The sequence below is a fragment of the Sander vitreus genome, chromosome 2 (genome assembly GCF_031162955.1).
Source record: "Sander vitreus isolate 19-12246 chromosome 2, sanVit1, whole genome shotgun sequence".
Lineage (NCBI taxonomy): Eukaryota > Metazoa > Chordata > Actinopteri > Perciformes > Percidae > Sander > Sander vitreus.
The window spans coordinates 16,875,242-16,896,706 of NC_135856.1; the positions used below are offsets into that span (position 1 = coordinate 16,875,242).

Genomic DNA, 21,465 nt, shown 5'->3' on the forward strand with positions numbered 1-21,465 from the left:
TTTAGTCTTGCCTAAAATCCTTCATTCTTTGGACTAATATATATGTTGCCATTTTAAATATTTTAGACAGTTTCACATTTACCCTTCTCCATCAAAATCCATTCCTACCACCATCCTATTCAGTCTGTATCCACTTTCTATGAGCTCACTCCATTCAAAGTAATTTTTCCAATCAATTTATTTTCATTCTCTAACTCCTCTTTCATTATTCATAAGAGGAAAGCAAAGAGATGACAAGCAGAGACATGTTCGATTATAGAGCCGTTCCTCTCTGGGGAGAAATCCTGCAGAGTCAGCTTTGAGTCCAAGTTACATAGAAAAAAGTGACTTCACAGTTCACACAATATTCCAAAAAAATATTGTACAACATTCAGTGTATCAAATAACTATATGTATGTATCTGTGTGTGTGTGTGTGTGTGTGTGTGTGTGTGTGTGTGTGTGTGTGTGTGTGCACACTTGTGTCACCACAGATTAGGTTTCCAATAATAGATTCCCTATTACAATGGTTGATGAGGTAAGCACAGGAGTGACAGCCTTATATAACAATCAATTAGTGTTTGTGTGTGTGCTTGTGTGTGTGTGTGTGTGTGTGTGTGTGTGTGTGTGTGTACATGTGAATGATAATAATGTGTTTGTCTGTGCATGAAACAGGAGGGGAAACACTTAAAACATACTCTTATTAAATGATACTAAAGAAGAGCACACAAAGCAAACAGTGACCTCTGAGTCAACCTCACCAGTCCAATGTGAGTGGACCAATACACTTCAAATCCCTCTGTGTGTATCCTGTACAATACACATAATACAGTAGCTGACATTTGTTTCTGTCTCACATTAAAACAGCGTGGTGTATAGTTCCTGTCATTAATAATTAAGTTATTGTCTTTTAATATATCATGGCTGTGTCTAAAAATGACCTGCTGGGATAATTAATTAATTAGCAGGTACTGTATTTCTGCTACAGTATACTGTATTTCACCATGCAGAGTTATATTAGGTTTACAGTCAGAATAAGAATGTGGTGGTCAGCTGGAAAGGGTTGAGGGAAGGAAAGAACAGTGTAGAAATAGCTCACAAAGTTATTTTTTATTGACGTTGTACTAACAACTGGTATTTGGTGGGTGTAGATCTTGTGTAACAGTGTGTTGTGTGTTGTGTGTGTTTGTTTGTACAGTGTGCATATGTGTGTCCTACCTGTTAGCCTTGAGGTTTTTGAGGCGAACCTCCAGGTCATTTAGCAGGTTGACCTTTTTGCTGCACTGAGAACAGTAGACATCCATCAGTTCACCGGTGTAATGCTGATGCACCTTGCGAGGAGTCTGGCCCGCACTGTAAACACACACAGAGACAAATGCAGTTTTTAATCTGTCAATACACTGAGAAAGACTCGTTTGAAATTCAACTGGCTAAGATTATGAGAGCATGTGGGAATATATGACCATTTGAGTGTGTAGAGAAGTGAGGGTGATATAAAACCATGTAGCCTGTGCCAAGACTCCTAGAAAATGGATTTGGCTATCCGCTATATAATAACAGCAATACAAGTTGAAACTGAAATAGAGAGAAAGAGATGTCAAAGATTGAGAAGGAGAGAAAGAATAAAGTTCTGACCATCTATGAGATGGTCCATATTTTCTAAGACAAATCCAGCTACAAAGGAACTCAGTAACAGCACTTTGTTTGGAATAATTATACTTAGATCCAGAAATGTAACTTGCAATCTTGTCTTAGTTTATTGTGTTACAGTATGTTGTGAAGGTGCCGACGCTTAAAGCAAGACAGCAAAACAATGACTCATTACCAGATATTTGCCAAAATAAGGAGAAGCCATAATGCATACATGTACCCTGATTTCATAATAGCTTCCAATAACTCCCCCAAATCCCATTATTTAGTTCTCAAAATCTCACCCTCAAAATTATTTTTGGGGTTTAGCAGGATACCAGAATGTGCGAGTGTACCTTCAACCCACTTTGTACTTTAGTTATTCAAACTTCTTTCCCATGCTGAGTTGTCTAAGACTTCTTGTAAATCTGGGCCTCATTTTGAATTTAAATCTCCATGCCAACTCCATTTGGTGAGTTTTGCCTGCTTGGTATGCGTGGAAGGAGCATGGAGCAGTATTGCCACTCTATCAGCCCGGGAGACTTAATCCCATTAAACACAAGCCTTTAATGAATATTAATGTGGCCTTAAGGGCAAGAAGTACACTTCTACAGTCAAGACTCAGAATAATATGAGTCAAGTAATGATTCAGCAGAGTGGAGCCTCAAGTCCATAATATCTAACAGAGTTGTGTCTACAGAAACTGGTCAATGTCTTTATCATAACTTAACCTTCAACAAACAGCAAAGAAGCCTAGGCACAGGTGAAATGTATAATTATCTGCACGGCCACCAAACACTTGCCACTGGGCCTGGGAAGAATGCTATGATTCGTCAAGAAAGCTGAATAATAATTATAGCAATTAATAGGCTAATTAAGGCTATTTTTGCAGTAACTACCTTGACCTTGCCTCTGTACTTTCTCCAAATCACTCCCTGTCACGCCCAAAACAACAAGATGCTAATTTTGAACTGAAGTAGGCCATCAGTACACAAGGTCATCAACTGTGATCCACTTAGCTACACAATTGGCGTGTGCAGAGTTCCTATTACTTTTGCAACAAGCTAACTTGGGTAAGAAGCAAAAACGTTGAGAGTTTGAGAGAGGATTTAACAGAAAAATGTTTCTTTGGAGGAACTAGGGGATAAACCTAAACCATGCGTTTTAAAATCCAAATGTTTGACTTTTATTGTGGTCGCGACACAAAAAATGCACGCTGCCACCATGTTGACCATTCCACAATATTTGCATATAAAACATTCTAGTGTCAATATGGAAATTATTGGCACGGGTGGTAAGCCACTTGATCGTAATCCATCTTGTCTCGTAGGTAGTAGATGACAGTCTAAACAATATCCACACCTGTTTCATATTTAGATTTCACTGTGTTAAATAGCACCTAGAACATGAATGTGCACTGTTATGACGAAGATGGTCAACATTTAAGGTTAGGTGGCACAAGGTGGCGTTTTTCAGAGGCTTCATTAATGGATCATTTTGGTGGTTATGGTATACAATGTTGAAGTTCAGTGCCGATACCAAAATTGCACTTTATTCCAGTACCTTACTAATGTCACCTCAGCATTTAAACATGAAGAACAATGTCTCACAATATATCTCTCTCTAACTCTCTCTTACCTAGAGGGAACAGATGAGCCGAGGTCAGAGTACCCGTTGGTCCGAGTCTCGTCTTCCGGGCAGGGGCTGCTGGGAGTGAAGTCCGGTTCCTCCCCCTCTCCGTAGTCCTCAAACTGCTCCTCGTTCAGAGAAGCGGAGGAACGTGTTGATAGGTCAGAGGTCACTGAGACGCTGGTCTGACCACACCTGAGGAAAAAGAGGGGGGGATGTCATACTTACTTACACTCTACATTCATTATCTTCATTTTGAGTGGTGAATTAAAACAAAAGGCACTCCATAAGTAATAGTAGAATTACAGAATGTGTTTCAGATTTTGATCTGAAAGTAATGATGATGAATGATTACAAAGTAGCCCCTGGTATCTTGTACTTTTATTTGAGTTCAGAGGATATATTTTCCCCAAAATATCAACTGTTGATACATTTTACAGAAGAAGTAGTGGAGAGAGGTGCTACTGTGAATATAGGACTTTGGCCTTTATTTGAAAATATTGTTTTTATATTTTTAGTCTGACAGAGAATTTTAGTCTGATAGTCTGATTGAGAAAACAGCAGTGATGACCATTAGGTGAAAACAAACAGACATCTGTCCCCATGAATGAAGCTCTTTACTATATGCAGCACTGGAACAAGGAGCATCATTGAATGTGGACTGAAGTATGATTTAGAGACAGTGAGACAGACAGTAAAGCAGTAGTAAAAAAAAGATGGAACAACGCTTACTTCTCCCCAGAGAAAAAGAGATCCCCCAGTGCGTCTTCCTTGTCTCCAGGTCTGATCAGCCCGTCAGAGGTGTCTGACCCTTGGGTGCTTTCCACTGCACTGTCTCTGTCTGATTCCCTCTCCCTGGCCTCGTCTGCAACCTCTTCCTCAGGCTCCTCCACCTCTCCTGGAAACAGCTGGCGCTCAGGGACGGGGTCAGGATAGGCCCGTGTGCACATGATGACCGGACAAAGCCGCTCCTCCTCACCACCCTGGAGCATGATGGGAAGAAAGGCAAAGATGGAGGGGAAGGAGGGTGAGAGGGAGTTCATACACCCATTTACAGACACTTGCCTGCAGAAACAGAGATTGATTGAGGCTGTTTTTGGGATCACAGTGATGTTGCCAAATCCTTCTTAGTGAAAATCTTGCAACCACAACTGACTCTTTGCACTGATAGCGTTATTTCCGTTACCAATTTTTTATATTGCAAGCAAACATAAATCCACTTCATTTAAACAAAACAAAAAAGACACTCCATATGACGTCAGGGCTTGCCTCGTGACCATCATGTTAAGATGTTTTCTTAAACAGTGATTTCTGTTTGTAAATCCATGGTTATAGTGCAAACATGAACTGCTAGCAGCTTATGCAGCATGACTTGTTATGGTGCAGGTTCAACAAAATGTAAAGAAATACAGAGTAAAAAAAACTATCACAAATTATTTAGTAGTTATACAGTACATAACAAATCAGCTAACTCACCTGTAGGCATACGAGCAAATAATTCAAATAACTTTTAAATTATGTTCAAAAAATGTTCTAATGAAAACTGTTTCAGATCTTGTATTATATCAGCGACAGCCAAACGGTGGAGAAATGTTCATGTCTCTCCAAAATACATCCAAACATCTTAGAAATGTATAATTTTTAGACAATGGAAGTCCTTTTAAATTCATTAAAATGGTATTAATTAGTTTTTAGTTTTAGGAGAGCTGCTCACAAATCATGGTTGTTTGCAAGTATTAACACTTGTGGATTGTGTGTTAGGCTGGATTTCCCATTTAGTACATTCCTTCACTGTGGGAATGGTCTTAAGTTCACATAGGGGGGTCTGGAGGGCTAGAAAAGGTGAAAGGGCAACAGGTCAAAGGTCACAGGTCCCGCTCCATCTAGTTTCACTCTTCAACGGCTCAAATCTCGTCAAATGCAACAGAGAACAAGGACTTATCTCAGCGTGACTGAACAGCTGAGAGCATGAAGGAGGAGGTGATCAGACAGGAGGGAGAGAGAGCAGGGTGAGTAAAATGTTAGGTAGTGAGTGACAGAAAGGTGGAGAGGGAGTGAAAAGGCATGGGTGGCGGTATGGATGGAGGTGGGGAGGAAGAATAAGCATAGAAGAGAAAAACACAGCTGACAAGCATGGAGAAGAAAAAGGGGGCATAAGGAACAAAGCCAAGAAGGAATGCAAAAGAAATTGCAGCACAGTGTGAGGGCGAGATTAGACGAGAGAGTGAGAGAGCTGTGAAGAAAGATACAGGAGGTGTCTAAATAAAGGATGCAACACAAAGCTACTATCTGTATTTATGTCACAAAACTATATGTAGTCAAATGTATACCAGACATGAGCAGGGAGGGCCTACACCAAAAAGCTGTTAGAAAATGTCTAGTGTGTGTAAAAGTCTGTATCTATAACAAAAATGTAACCATGTACCTAAATAATCAAATAAGTCACGACTTGTATTGGATTCTGACTTTCAAAAAAGAAGCAAGTCCAAAATGACTGTTAATAGTGGAAACAGAGCTTTTTGACAGTGTGAAAATATGAGTCAAAATTGAGATGGTCTGTAAATAACTAATATTACTGCAAGTGTTTAGAGCCAATTATGTGTACATATCCAAATAATATATCAATATTGGTTTACATCCCTATCCCATACACAGCCAAACACACACACAAACCTGCATGCCTGTGTACAACAAGTACCCATTGAACCTCTAAACTGAGGCTCTGCACTGTTACAAAGAGTCACTATGGGGTCTGGAGCTGAGTCACGAGAATAAAACGAAGGACAGAGATCTCTTTAGCATTCCTTAGACCAGTCTCCTTTTTCCCCTGCAGCAGAAAAAATAAACAGTGTGATGCCACTGTCGTCCACCACAACAATTTGAAGAAATGAACAAGCAAACACAGCAGGGAAGTTTGACACCTGTCGCGCTCGATCTGCGGAAGAGAGACGAAGAGGTATTTTCATATGTAGTGCTAGCTCACCTAATATAAACAAATAATGGTAGAAGAACCAGTCAAAATACATAACTAAACTTCTCAATAAGGGTTGAAAAGATGACAAATCCTGCTTATGCAATACATTTACATTAAATTATCGCTTCATTGGCAGAGTAACACCTTTTCTAGTTGATATTGTTATTTATACCTTCATTTTCATTAACTACATCATGCCCATGCTACAATAATACAATACCTAGTAGAGGCTGTAGTTAATAATATCAAAGTATTTAAAGAGCTTTCATTTTTCTCTGCTCAGGTGAACGCGTCAGCATTCTTTGACTTACTCTGTGTGTGTGTGTGTGTGTGTGTTTTTACAGTATGCCTCTCTCTGTATTCGCCTGCTCCAGAACAGCCTGGGGGCTGTGACCGCCAAAACATGAGATTTGAGTTGCTTGATTCCCCGGAGCACAAACCTGCCAAACAGCATCCAACCTGCCAATGGCTTTGAACCGACACCAAAATCTGCTGTGCTTTTAACTGCAGCGGCTCTGCCTGAAACCCGACACACCTTCACGTCACTGTTTGGTCTAAGGAGGACTTTTATCACCGTTACATGTTTGAATGGGCCAAAGCTCTGTTATTGATGTTTTTTAACAGGTTTCAGCAGGTGAATAAATCTATGAGTGTGTAAGACTTTCAGTGTTTGGCAGAACTCCTAATGTATTATACCAACATCTATTTTATATGCTAGTGCAATTGTTTTGCAGGATGGTATTAACACATCAGTAGCATTTTTTTTTTAAATACAGTAAAAACAGGCTCAATTCAGATAAATGCCTTATAGTTAAAATGTATACGAAATATCAAGATTCTAATGGGTGCATTACAGAACTGTATTAGCTGAATGAGAATTTACAGATACATTGCTTCTTTATAATGTCCACGGATTATAAAAGCATAGTGTCAGAACAGATGTAAAAAAAACAAAAAAAACAACTATGCAGCCTTATAGCATTACTCTGTACAGCATGCTGCTTGCATGCTTTTTTCATTTTTTTTAAATAAAACAGGAAAATATTTCTGATGTCTCTGTGAGTCTATTGCTGCAGGGTATGACCTAGTTAAATACAGACATCCTATATTCCCTACTTCTCTCCTCACTCTCCCAGGTGAGGCTAATGTCAGAGAAGAAAAAGATGGAGAGATGAAGAAGACAAAACATTTTATCCTTTTTCTGAAATGAGAAATTCAGTGAATTTGAGTGAACAGACCTTTGTTGTGCGTTTGTGGTCCATTTGAGTCTGGTGATGTGTTTTTTTTTTAAAACAATACAAATTATATATATATATATATATATATATATATATATATATATATATATATATATATATATATATATATATGTGTATACTGTATCTGGCTGTATGCATGTTAACAACAACAACTACTAGCCGTATGTGAATGTTCTCTCTATCCAACTAACCCCTTAGCAGAGCCCCGCCCAGGTGTTGTGTTTAAAGATGAGCTTCTACACATTCTCAATCATCACTGGATTACTAACATGTGACAGAGTTGTTAGGTAATTTATTACATGTCATGTATGGGTGGCTTAATGAGTACTCAACTGTCAACATTGTCTAGGAAAATACAAGTCACACACCTTCAGTATAGATACAGGGATTGTTAACTGTACCTGGAAAATCTAGGCTGTTAGTTCGTGCGGCATGAATACTTATGTATGATACAGAGTAAAGAAGAAGCTCTAACAAAGCCAGGCTCTCTGGGAAAAATGTATTATTTACATCCACTGCAGCTGCAATAGAAATGTAAAAACTGAAAAGAATAGAGATAAAGGGACAGACAATAAAGGATCAATGTCACTTCTCTACTGAAGAGAGAGAGAGAGAGAGAGAGAGAGAGAGATCACCAAATGTGGAAAAAATAAGAGACAGATGGTAGAGCAAAAAAGAAGTCCAGAGACCACTAAGACAAACTTTAAAGAAAAAAACAACAACAACAACAACAGGCATTGCTATACATCTGTGCAACACATGTGCCTCAACTTTGGAAATCTTTTTGAAGGAACTGGAAAATAATTTGACCTCCTAATTAGCTTTCAGGTGGGCTTGGCAGCGACATAAGTTTTTCAGCAGTGCATAGATGGAAGTCTATGTAACATGAATGATGACTACCAATCACACCATGTTGACACAGCCCTGAAACTCAAAAACATTGAGTAATGTATTTGTCATGCTGCAGTTGTTGAGCAACACTGTATAGGCCTACTGAATATTGTGAGACGCAAATTATGCTATTGTTTTGCAATTACTGCTACAATACAGTTGCTAGGGAGACTGACAGGCAGTGTGTGTGTGTGTGTGTGTGTGTGTGGGGGGGAGGCAAACATGCATTCAGAGATACACTAAAAGTTTATCACAAAGTCCTCCTGCTCAATCTTATTTCTTCTGAGGTGACCTGCAGTCAAATCATTAACTATTCAAATACATGATGCAAATTCCTCATGGACATACACGCACCAACAGTTCTTAGGATGAGTCTCTTTCTTAGAATGAAATGTGAAACTGAATGTATAATGTACTATGTGTCGTTCTAGAGGGCATGGGTAAAATTAGTTGTTCAATTTGGTAGATGTAGACGATTGTAGAAAAAAGAAAATGTATATTCATCTTCTGAAAAAGTAAAAGTACAAGTTCATTTTGTTTCTTTCTCTTCATTGTCTTCACTTTGACACCTCCTTTTTTCCACAATTAGAACCAGAGTCAACTTTACTGACCACACACACACACACACACACACACACACACACACACACACACACACACACACACCAATTAATTTAAGGTTAGTGTTGAATCTCTAAGTCATTAAGTCAGGTTTGACAACAGCAGCATTGTAAACAGCGGTCATTAAAAAGATCCACTCCTCCTCACACCCCTTTAGTCTATGCTGAGTGCTATAGAGTCAATACCAGTTTAGTGCTGAACAAATCATTAATCTGCCCTTCCGGCCATAGCCCTATTGATCTAAATGGAAAAAGAGGGAGAAGATGGCTTTGGACTTGCCTGAGAAAGAGTGGTACAACCTGAATATCTTATTTTCTCAGCTGAAAATGCTGCCAAGAGTGAGATTCCCACCACGTGTCTAATTTAGTTTCACGTATTTATCATAAACTCGTTTTCCAACTTTTACAAAATTTTACATAAAAACTCAATTAGCAAACAAAGAATGCAGCAGATAATACCATAAATATCAATAAAAGACATAATAATCAAAAGAATTCTTGATGCAAGTTGATCTGCATGAGATATTTTATCAATTACAAATGTTCTGCATTTGAAAAGTTAAAGCATTTCCCCTCTAGCACTCTTATACAGCTTTAAGTGAGCTGATCTTCTCCATTGAGGACCATCCTCTAAAAATATTTATGTGGTTTGTCATTTCAGCAAAGCTAGATTGAAAGAATTATACAGCTCATAGGGTTTTAAAAAAGGTGTTGTTTCTGTCGCCTATTTGTTGTATAACTAGCTAGACAGTAACTATCTTGTTGCTGTACAATCATGCAAAACAAGTGTTGTGCAAAAGACAACAGAAGACCAAACAGAGATGGGGTGCTACATAAGTGTGGGGAGGAATTGGATGTGCAGGTGCATGAACTGACAACTGGATCAATCCACACTGAAGCTTTAATATAGTGTGAGTCAGCAGTATAGAAACTGGAAAAGGGGGGGGGGGAATATAGAGGATGGATCAGTTAGAGAAAAAAGAATGAGGGAGAAGGAGAGCGAGTAAGGAGGAGTCCCTTTGAATGACATGCACAGAATTTGTTTAGTATCTGCAATTATATCATAATTATCCTGTTGTAATTATTATATCAGATGTGCTCCTTGTTGCTGTTTAATACATGTGTTTGTTCTTATGCTGTGACAACACAGATGTATTTTTTTTGTCATGCCAATAAAGCAAATTGAGAGAGAAAGAGACAGAGAAGGGAGAGAAAGAACAGCAGTCTCTCTGCTTGTGTTTGTCTGAGCGAGCTCCAGAGATAAGATGAGTTTCTCTGCAGAGGCTTTGCTCTCTCTGTTTATTTCATCCTCTCTTACTCTCTTTCTCCCCATTCTTCTAAGCCCTTAGCGCCTCAAGTGCTGCCACCACAAAAATATTCCCCTATAAAGTGAATCATTTAATGCTTCTGCTTTGATATTTAGCGCTGTGACTGTTACCTGTGGATGCTTTTGTCATTCTGAGCCTCAGATCGCAGAAGCTCCGGGACAGGCGAGCGTAAGAGGCTTTACAGAATATTCTAAATCACAAATGTGTACACAAAAACTGAAACGATTAGTCGATTATTTTGATTGACCAATCACTTGAGTATTTCTTTCAAGCAAAGACGTCAAACATTTACTGGTTACAGCTTCTCAGATGTGGGGATTTTCTCTGACATATTCAATATTAAATGGAATATTTTGGGTTTTTGAACTGTTTGTTTGAAGATGTCAGCTTGGGCTCTGGGAAATCGTGATTGCAATTCCCACGATTTGCTGACATTTCTTAGACAAATAAGCAATTAATCAAGAAAATAATCAAGGGATGAATTTTTCATGAAATCAATAACCCATTGCTAATGTAGAGATATTACCTTTAAATAGTCTTCAGTTGTTGAGTGATGATCATTGCTTTAATACCACTCTAGCAAAATACATAGCAGCATAAACACTCTGTGTGTATGTGCATGTTTCTGCCTACATGTCTGTATTATTCAGCTCTTTTGGTAAGCAATACTCTTCCTATGCATGCACACCCTCACACATTACACAAAGAGGAAGTAATGACTCATATTCCATGAACATTTTGTTAGGCCAACACTGAGTGAAACTATTAGCAAATGAGACACACACACACACACACACACACACACACACACACACACACACACACACACACACACACACACACACACACACACACTTGTCCATCTGAAATGCTGAACAAAAACACCTGAGACTCCCCAATGTGAGAAACCCTCCCCTCCTCCCTCTTTACATCAAAACTGTAAGTAAAACATTAACGCTTGAAGCTTGACACACACAACTACAAATATATAAAAGCATTACAAACACACACATTTGTTTCCACCTGAGTCTAAACATGTAGCTGCTTGGATTACTAGGAATGTTGCGCTGGACAAAGGACAATGTAGGGAGGGACTGGAGCAGTACACTGGAGACTTTGTGGAGGTATTCTCAATGAAACCCAGTAAGTTACATGCACAAAACCCCAACAGGTGAAACATTGTGAGAGCCTGTGTTTCTGTTGCATGTCTGAATTTCTTGAACAAAACTAAAATGGCGTTGGAAATTAGAAAGACGAGGATATTTTATCAAGGGGGTATTTTAAGGTGAACATTTGGATTTAGAGTGAAGATCAACATTCAGACTATGGTTTAGGACAAGAGCAGAACGTTTCCATGTAAGTGCGGGTGTGTGTGGGTTTACGTATACAGTAGGCCCATTAAACAAGGAGAACTTAAAATACATCTTGATTATGAGTGATTATGACTGTTCTATTACAATGTGTGTGAATTAATGCTTAAACCGCAAATCTGTTATTACGAAGAAAAAAAATCGCCAAGAACATGACAAAACAATTTAGCTCCAGTACTTGAAGATCACAAAGCTGCAAGCAAAGCAATGATTGTATCCTGCTGACTACTGCACAACATTCAGTCAATGCTCTACATGTGGGGGTGTGTGTGTGTCAGTGTGCGATGTGTGATATCAGAAAAAAGGCACAATCTGGTCTAAAAGTTAAACCAAAGAGCTATTCTTGTACTTCTGTATATCCCTGTACACATGGTTACCAATGCTTGAGAGAGAGAGACATTAAAAAGAAAGCTAAATGTTTGTGTGGACAAGTGTTTTAAAATCCAAATATAAGCCAAACAGCATAAGTGACACACTGAAGTGTAATTAAGAGAAACTATCACAAGTAGGCTGGTGTGCGTAGGTTTATTAGTTTATTTGCTCTCTGCGTACCAACCACCTGTTCTGAACTATTAAGTGTTTGACAACTGCTTACACCATATGCTTGAACAAAAAGCACTACTGCTTCACATCAAAACAAGGAAGTATGCATTCACCCACAGAAGTCAAACCAAGTGCTTCCTTTTTAACCCTGCTACAGACAGCATAATACAGACCACTGGGGCTGCAACAAAGGATAATTGTGGTTCAGAAAACAGTAAAAAAAAAAAAAAATATCCCTCATAATTTCCCAGAGCCCAAGGTGATATTTTCAGACTTCTTGTTTTGTCTAACCAACAGTCTAAAACCCCAAACCATTAATCTACAATGATATATACCAGATAAAAAGCAGCAAATTGTCATATTTCTGAAGCTGGAACCTGAGAATTTCTAACATTTTTTGCTTGATAATAAAAAACATTAATCCATTATCAATTTTTTGCGGATTCATTTTTTTTGTTTGACTAATGGTTTCAGGTCTGCAGTCCACTGATTTAGCATTTGGGATGGTTCAGTCATGTTTCCCTTGAATTATCATCATCACTAGTATTATTAGGGATTGCAAGAAGAGAAGTTAGATTCATCTTCAAAGAAAAGCACAGCACACTGACTCATATGTAGCAGCACAAACACTTATAAACTCTCAGTCTCATTCATTGTTGAAGTCTGTCCTCTCACAGCCAAAGTGTGTTGTGTCTAGCGTTTTGAATGTCCTCTTAGTGTTATCAAACTCATGTCCAGTGAAAAGAAAAAGAAAGTCTTTCTTTAACAAAGTGCTTTGTCTTTCTCCTAAGCGACTGTTTGTCAGCCCTCTTGCTGTCGGCCTTTGAATGGGGGCATTTCAGTGTGTTCGTTAGCGGCAGACCCTCAGCAGGTGGTCTGGACCCTGCTTCTTTTCAGCTGTTGCATGCAAATTTTGTCATTCAAATGTAGTATTCTGTGCCAACAATAACTCATTTAAACATTTTCTAAAAAGGAAAACAAGTATAAGAAGTTCACAGATAATATGACTTTAAAACTACAGTATATTAAAAGGTGCAATATGTAATACCGACAGCTAGTGTTTAAAATAGTTACTGCAGTACAAATTCAAAATACTGGAGAGAGTCGTCTCCCCCGCCCCCTCCTCCCCAGACTCGATGTTCAAGTTGGTTGCCAGGATGAGACCACAGCATCCACAACAATGTTGTTAGACGCTTGTCTCACATAGACAGACATTACTTCACAGCACAGCGAGGTAGCTAACGTTAGATGCTGGCTATATTGGCGGTCATAAAAGCCCGTGCTCACGCAGAGCTCTGTACCCATCTGACAGACACACTTTTTTCGGCTTAGAATTACGGTAGGAACCGCTAACAACACAACAACCTTGCCGTGCCACTTGACGAACAGACACACTTCCTTGGCTTAGAATTATGGTAGGAACTGCTAAAAATAACACTACCTTGTGGTCCTCTCCATCCGACTGAACACACTTTATTGGCTTAGAATTATGGCAACAATCGCTAAACACACCGCAAACTCACAGTCCTCTCTTCCCGATTTACAGCCCTCATCCCTTGGCTTAAAATAACTCATCGTCGTCGGCTACGGCCGCTGAACAGGCTAACGTTACACGTTGTTAACAGCCGTGACCCACTTGCCTGGTCCTCTGGTAACGTTAGCAGTGTTAGCATGGCGGCATTAGCCAGGACCAGTCAGGATCACTTTACTGGCTGTGTCTCAATTTGTTTTTGCAAGTAACCAACACGAGTACTCCAGCGGTATAATTAAATGTGAGTACACGAATGTTGAAATTACATAAATGCCCGTCCATTGTAGCAGTGATAAATTAGCCTGAAGCTAATGCTTAGCTACCTGTTCAGGAGGAAATTAGCCAACTCTGCGTCATTCTAAGCTGTCTCCATCTTTCAAATACATCTCCAATATTTACCCAGGGTTTGTTACGTCTCTGGTCATGCAACTGTTAGAAACATGCAGTTTGTTTAGGTTGGGTAGAATTTATCTCCATTGATCATGTTAGTTTGTTTGCTGCTTTCATGGCTGTACTAACGTTACAGCTGTAGCATGCTCTGTTTACGTTTTTACAGGTATATCTGGCAACCCGGCCTGGCTGTCAAACTGGGCAGTTGATAACAACACACAGGCCAAAACACAAACAGATATTCCGTCATGGAACAGAAATTTCAAAAGGAGAAAATACTGGCATAGCATTGAAAATATAGTATTTCAACTTAGCATGTTTCCTTAATATCTGATGACGCATTGGGTTCATTTTTGGATTCATTACAGTAAATATATTACATATTGGACCTTTAACTCTGGGGAAATGTATTTGTGTTAAGATAATTGTTTGTTTTGTCTAGAGACTATTCTTTCGTCTCTGACAGTATCAATGTATTAGACAGTATGGCAGAAATCATAGAGAGGAGTGACTGTTCTAACTCTAACAGATTAACCTCCATTCAACCAGTCCAGCTAAGTACTACATGTTAATCTAGTTATTCTAGTCCTGGTGTACACACTGCACCGTCAAAGACTCTTGGCTAAATGTCAATCTTGTTTATGGAATACACATTACTGTAAAAAGCAACAATGTTCAACTATATGACCAAAAGCAAAACTCTTTTAGTGGAAAATAAGTTGGTTTTTTTGGTTGCCCAGGGACAATCAACAGATAATTTTTCTGCTCAGCTGAAGAATAGTAAATCTCACTATGCAATGTCCAGTCACAGAACAGGAGCATTCAAAACAACTATAGTGTCTGACGTCACGTGTTCCAACCCCACAATACAAATAAAACTCACCTTGCCTCTCTATTTTTGGAATAATGAATGGATATTAGAAGGTGCAAAAGGTACAGCAAATATCTGTTGTATTGTCAACAGCAATTTTTGATGATCTACAGTAAGACTTATTTCTTTCTGCCACAAAGACAACCTTTTAACTGACTGAGTTTTTTTTATTGTTTACTGTAACATTATTGACATCTAAAACTTTCTAGTAGTAAATCAAATTTCTTTAAATACAATTAAATCATTCCTACGCCATGTTGTGTGTATTATGTTTACAATTTCAGTGGGGTTGGATTAAAACACAACGTAATCTATATGGTATAAACTTCCCTTTTACACTGAACTATGTCCTGAATAAACAGTAATAGAGAATAATTATTTGAGACGGTTTCCAAATTACTTAATATTAGGCTACTGAGAAAGTTAAATACAAATGACAAAATGATTCACACCAGCCACATGTCTTAGACTATGTGCCAAATAGCATTCTCCTCAGTCCTGTTAGACAACTAACCTGTTTTCCCATATTCCTCTTTCTTTTCTGATCTGTCTGTACTATATCTGTCCTGTTCCCTGCACACTTCTTTTGATCTCAGTCACTCTGTCGTTCCCTCTCCTTGCAGCCACCCTGGTTTCCAATTAATCCCATTACCATCAGAGAGATGTTGAACTGCAATAGAGCCACCAGTGACTGAGGAAGGGAGAGAAAATGATAAGGGATACTGGCAGCAGACAGGAACAAGAAGAGAATGAACAGAAGAGACAGGAGAGTGTAGCGTGATGGGGTTGCAATGACACAGACACCGACAGCTGAGCAAGACAGACAGGGAAGCTCTGAGGCAGGGTCAACTCCATGCAACACACACACACACACACACACACACACACACACACACACACACGGGGACAATGGACTCTGCACTGCTGCTGAACTGACCCCCTTTACCTCGCCAGTCTTTAACCCACTCCTTAACATATAAACCATCTCTGCTTATGTTTTTGCCTCTCTTTTACTGAACCCTCACGTCTCGCTATTGAGTCTTTTCTCTGTTTTGTTCTCATTCTGTCAAGTGATCTTTCATCACCCCCATTTCCAGCTGGATGGGTGCAGTCTGGTTGCTTACCCCGTTTACTAGTGAGGGGAGTCCATGGTCAGCAGTCCCTCTCTTCCCACCAGCAAAACCCTCATCCACTGAAGTCATCCACTGTTCCCTGCTCACCAGGTCTAAGTCCGTTGTCTTGGCTCACACCCCACGCAGGTGTTCCCTTACGAGGCAAGAGTCGGGATAGTCCAAAGGGTGAGTCCCTGTTAGTGGTATAGTCCAAAGAGAGGCTGAGGAGCGAAGCAAGATGTATCGTTCACTTTAAAACACTGCACCGGCTGCCTGGCTTCTTCTACACCAACAGACTGCCGCTCTCGCTCTCTCTCTCTCTCTCTCTCTCTCTCTCTCTCTCTCTCTCTCTCTCTCTCTCTCTCTCTCTCTCTCTCTCTCTCTCTCTCTCTCTCTCTCTCTCTCTCTCTCTCTCACTACACACACACACACACACACACACACACACACACACACAAACAGAAACTCAAACACACACACAAACACACACACACACACACACGCACAGACTCTGCACCTCACACACTTTCCCTATCTCGCTGACTGGTTCGCTGGCTGACTTGCATTCACACAGTGAGAGAGCTCAGATCAGGCAACAGTTGTTGAATTCATGGCCACTCCACCCACCCTTGCAGATCGTTGCTTAGCAACTGGCTTCTGTGGGCGGGGCCTGTGAGAGTCCTCACATTGCTACACACTCTGCTCTCGGCTGCCGCCTACTCAGGCTATATTTGCATATCAAGTCCTGCCTGGCTCTGTGTCAGAGGCCAGTCCCTGTGTGGGCTGTGTGGAGAGGGGGATTGAGGTGATTATTGTCACTTCAAACTGAAACAGTTTGTCTTCAGTGATGTAGCAGATTCCACAAGATGGGTCAAAAAGAAAAGACATACTGGTTAGTCACAATGGGGAAGGAGAGAAGGAGAGAGTTGATGGCAAAGCAGCCAGAGGTATTTGTTTGTTGTTCAGGAAATAACAGCAGCAGTTTGTTCTTTAAAAAACAGGAGAAGACACCAATTAAGCTGTATCATTACAGTTAGGAGCTTAAACTCAACATTAATCAGCAACTATTTCAATAATGGATACTTTTTAAGTAACAATTCCCAAAATACTCTGGTTCCAGGTTCCCCAAGGTGAATACTTTTTTGGTTTTCTTAAGTCTTCTATGTTATTAAACAGAATTTATTTGGGTTTTGGACTGTTAGTCAGAAAAAAAATAAACATTGAATTTGGACTTTTGGCATTTGGATATGCCAACTTGGACTTTAAAATATTTTTGAAGATTGTGTTGTAATATTCTTTACTATTTTCTGACATTTGATGGACAATTAACTAATTAATCGAGAAAATAACTGACAGATTAATCAATGATGAAAACAATATTTAGTTGGAGTGCTACACAGCATTATAACCACCACAATCCAATCATAATCATATTATATAAACTGTATCCCCCCACTCTAGCATAAACTCCCAACAATCCAGTTACTTCTCATATCCCAAACAGACATACAATGCAAGAGACTTACATGTCCATGTTTCATTTGTAAGATTATTTGATTCAAAGTGGAGAAAATCCTCAAATCTCTTTTGAAATCCTATCAAAAATGCATGGTGTACAATATACACATAAAGCTGTTTTTCGTGGTACCTGAGAAGATGACATTTTACAGATTGATGCGATAATTGAGAAATGATGTGCCAAAACTCAAAGTCTTCATATTTATAAAATAGTGGATTATATAAACATATCACATATCATGATGTGCAGAATGGAAACTCCAAATTCCCTTTGCACCAACACATCTGAAGACCAAAACTATATGCTCAATTGCAAAAAACAACTTTTTTTCTGCTGTGCCATTTTCTACATTTCTAAATAATTTCACAGAACTTAAGGTCTTATTGATGTGCCCTAAAGCATTTAATTTATTCCTCAAAGAGTCTACAGAAGTTTTAAATAAATGTAGGCAAATATTCTCAGAGTGGGCTCTTCATAATGTTTACCATTGATTCTCTTTCAACTCTTATCTCAGTTCTGCAGGGAATATCAATCCTTCTTTCAGCTGCCACTCTATGCCTTACTCCTTTTAAATTGGTCCTATTCTAGTTGGATGCTGACCAGACCCTCTTAAGAGGGATATTTGGAGTCAGCACTGGAGATCCCCGAATTCTTCTAATTAGAGCTCCAAAAATGTGATTATCATGTGTGTTAATATTGTTTGGTGGTGTCAGTCCCTAGTGGAGCTTTTTTTGCATTCCAAATTCAATTTGTTTTAAAGACAAGACTGCATATTGTTAGCCTAGTGAAAAGGTGAATGTGGCTGTAGTTTAATGGCTCTAACATTATGATCCTAATGTCAACCAACTCTACACCCTCATGGGCCACAACTGAAATGTGGAGCATATGGACATTACCATGATATGACGGCAGACCCAGTGCTGTTACATAGCACCATGAGCCTGTTTTAACGACCAGTATATGTGTCCTTGTGAAGCTGTACGTCTTCCACAAAGAGAACAAGATGACCTGGTTTCATTTGTGCTGCACAAAGCAATAAAGGCGGAGGATAAAGTGTTGTTTCTACAAACAGATTACCAGTAGCAATTTTATATCTCACATGTACTACTGCTCCTTATATTTGGACTCATGAATTTGGATTATTATTCAGATTACTGTAAAATATACATTCATGTGTATGAATTCCCTTGAACATTAACCCCTTAATAGTAAGTCTGAATGTATTATATTTTTGTATTGTATTGTATTTGAATTGTCTGTTTTCACTTTGTTCTGTATTTGTTAATATACATTGTAAAGAACTGCTCACAAACAAGATTATATTTCACTGCGAATAATTTCTCAGCTGTATTTGCTTTATTTCTGCATTATATACAAGCCGCTATTATGATACACTCTCTCTTAATATTGTTATCTGAGAACATCCCTGCCTCTCATATTTTTGTTGTCCTACTTTTACGTGAAGGACCTGTTCCCCGTGCTGTTGAAACATAAATCACACACACACTCCACTGCCATCACAACAAATCCCCTCCGGTCTGTGTGCCACTAGAAAAAAAGAGAAGGATGATAGTTTCTTTTTTGCTGTATGCTACTTTTGTGCATTCATTTTCACTTTCTGGCTGTTTATAGCTTGAATAATATATATATATATATATATATATATATATATATATATATATATATATATATATATATATATATATATATATATATATATATATATATATGTCTTTAAATTATATTAACCTATTTTGTCATTATAATGATGATACAATCTGGGAGTATGCATATCTGTTTGCAAGCTTTTGTTTATATGATGTCAGCTCAGGTTTCACCACTTCATGTCTTCCAGTTACTGGACTCAGCAGCCACTGGCAGGAGCTAATGGCAGCTGAGCCAAAACTTAATCCTGCTAAAATTACAAGGAAATGTTAGTGAACTTATTACCTTCTTGCTATTTCTCTCCGTCAGGCCGCCTGTTGACATGTTTTCAGTGTTTCAGTTTTTATTTCATGACTCATACTCTGCATGCCGGCTAATCTCTGTGTCGCATATAGTATGTGTCAGAGACGCTTGAGTCCTGATGCTTGATCTGAGTACTCTTAACGCTGATGGAGTGATGAAAAGAACAGGGAGAGGTGGTGAGAAAGACAAAGAGGAGGAGAGAGATATGATCCAAGTGGAGGGAATTATGTGGAAAGGAATGCACCCTTCCTACAGTCTCCTTTCTTTCTCTCTCCCTCCTGCTCTCTTTCTCCTTCACTTTTAAAAGATGTTGGCAGTGGCTCAGCCAATGGCCTGTGGCTATTTGTTTATGTGCAATTTGTTGGAGGGCTGGCCCCTTTCCCCCTTTTCAAAGAAGCCATTTACAATTCTATTCATGTCTACCTGCCTTATTCAGATGGCAACACAGTTATGGACCAAGGGCCTGGTTTTCACTACGTGCTTTCACAAAGTGTTAACATGGTTAATGCTATTCAGAGAGGAAAAGCTATTATTACATTACTTTCTGTAATGGTTATAAAGGAGTGAAGTAAAATTAAAGTGATAAGGACTGAGAAACCTGCATTATACTCCTCATAGATTAATGGACACAGGGCTAAAGCCAACACACATACACCCTTAAGTACATTCACACATACTGTACAGTAGTAATAAATAAAAAACTAATATGTGCGTGTTGCAGCTGAAACAGCTCTGTGGGGATTCTCAACCAGCTGCTGGGGTTCGCAATGCAGCAAGACGAATGATAGAGAGGAAGAGGGTGGGGGTAGAGATGGATGGAGTGAGAGAGGGAGAGGCCCCATAGAGTAAGGGAGGGAAAGGAGAGCAGAAGAAGCTTACAAGAAATAAACGAGGCAGGGTTATACTACCAACCAACTGCTTATGTGGGTTGAGTGCTGTGAGAATGCCAAAGACTCTGCTGCTATTTCCTGTGGACATATGAGAAAAAAGTTAAAATGCATGTCCAGATTCACATTTGCTGTAAACATGCATGTATGCACTGCCACACATGTGTACTCAGAAGTTTACCTGTGACAAGTAAATTTCATTTCAGATCATTGGCCACTAATGGTATGGAACCACGACCCTTGGGTATTCACTATTATATGCTGCAGTTGATTCTCCAGTCTACTGAATTCCTATGCTGCTCCTGCCCCCGATAATTTCCATAGCCCTAGTCTGAATCATGGCATGGACTGATTAGACTACTAGACCGTGCCACATTCACAGATTTGATCCTTTAAAATTAATATATAATTTCTTGCATAATTGATAACCTATAGAATAACCACACTTAATTTGAAATGTTGCACTTTTGATGCCATTATTATCCTCTATCATTATATAAGGTTGGAGTTTGGAGGAGTATATTTAAAGCTGACATCTGTTACAGAGCCTAAGATCTGACAACATTCAGGCACTAAATGCACAACTCTGTGAAATTCACTATAATGAGGCAGTGAGAGGAGGGGGTCAGATAGAGTGTGAGTGAGCGAGTGAGAGATTGAAAAGGCTGAAAACTGCAGTATAATTTCTGTTGCTTTCTTGAGTTCGCCAAACTCGACAGGAAAAGTGAGACCATGAGTCTCATTAAGTGTAATGAAATAAGATGAAGTTTACAAGAGGAAAGGACAAATGAAGAGAAGGGGGAAATATAAAAGTCAAATGAAGAGAATGACAGAGGAGAGAAATACATCTATGCAATATGAAATTTCAATTTAGTTTCACGACATCATGAGGCAATAAACACAGACTGTACACATACCCTGTATAAACAAACAGAATAGATATAAATACACACACATTCTCACAAA

The 21,465-nt window shown here is 39.0% G+C and overlaps 1 protein-coding gene across 4 annotated transcripts in view; it reads right to left on the reverse strand.

Moving 5' to 3' along the window:
* rab11fip4b (RAB11 family interacting protein 4 (class II) b) overlaps positions 1-21,465 on the reverse strand; it is a 47,776-nt gene that overhangs the window by 12,494 nt on the left and 13,817 nt on the right. Inside the window, exons 1-5 of one of the 4 annotated variants that reach the window (XM_078280772.1) lie at positions 16,138-16,511; positions 15,528-15,704; positions 3,969-4,219; positions 3,246-3,431; positions 1,197-1,331 (exon numbers count right to left, since the gene is read on the reverse strand). In XM_078280772.1, coding sequence (XP_078136898.1) covers positions 1,197-1,331; positions 3,246-3,431; positions 3,969-4,219; positions 15,528-15,539 — 584 coding nt within the window. In that variant the 5' untranslated portion in view covers positions 15,540-15,704; positions 16,138-16,511. Of the gene's footprint in view, positions 1-1,196; positions 1,332-3,245; positions 3,432-3,968; positions 4,220-15,527; positions 15,705-16,137; positions 16,512-21,465 lie in introns of those variants that run through there. The other 3 variants (XM_078280764.1, XM_078280792.1, XM_078280781.1) reach the window with 3 other exon arrangements.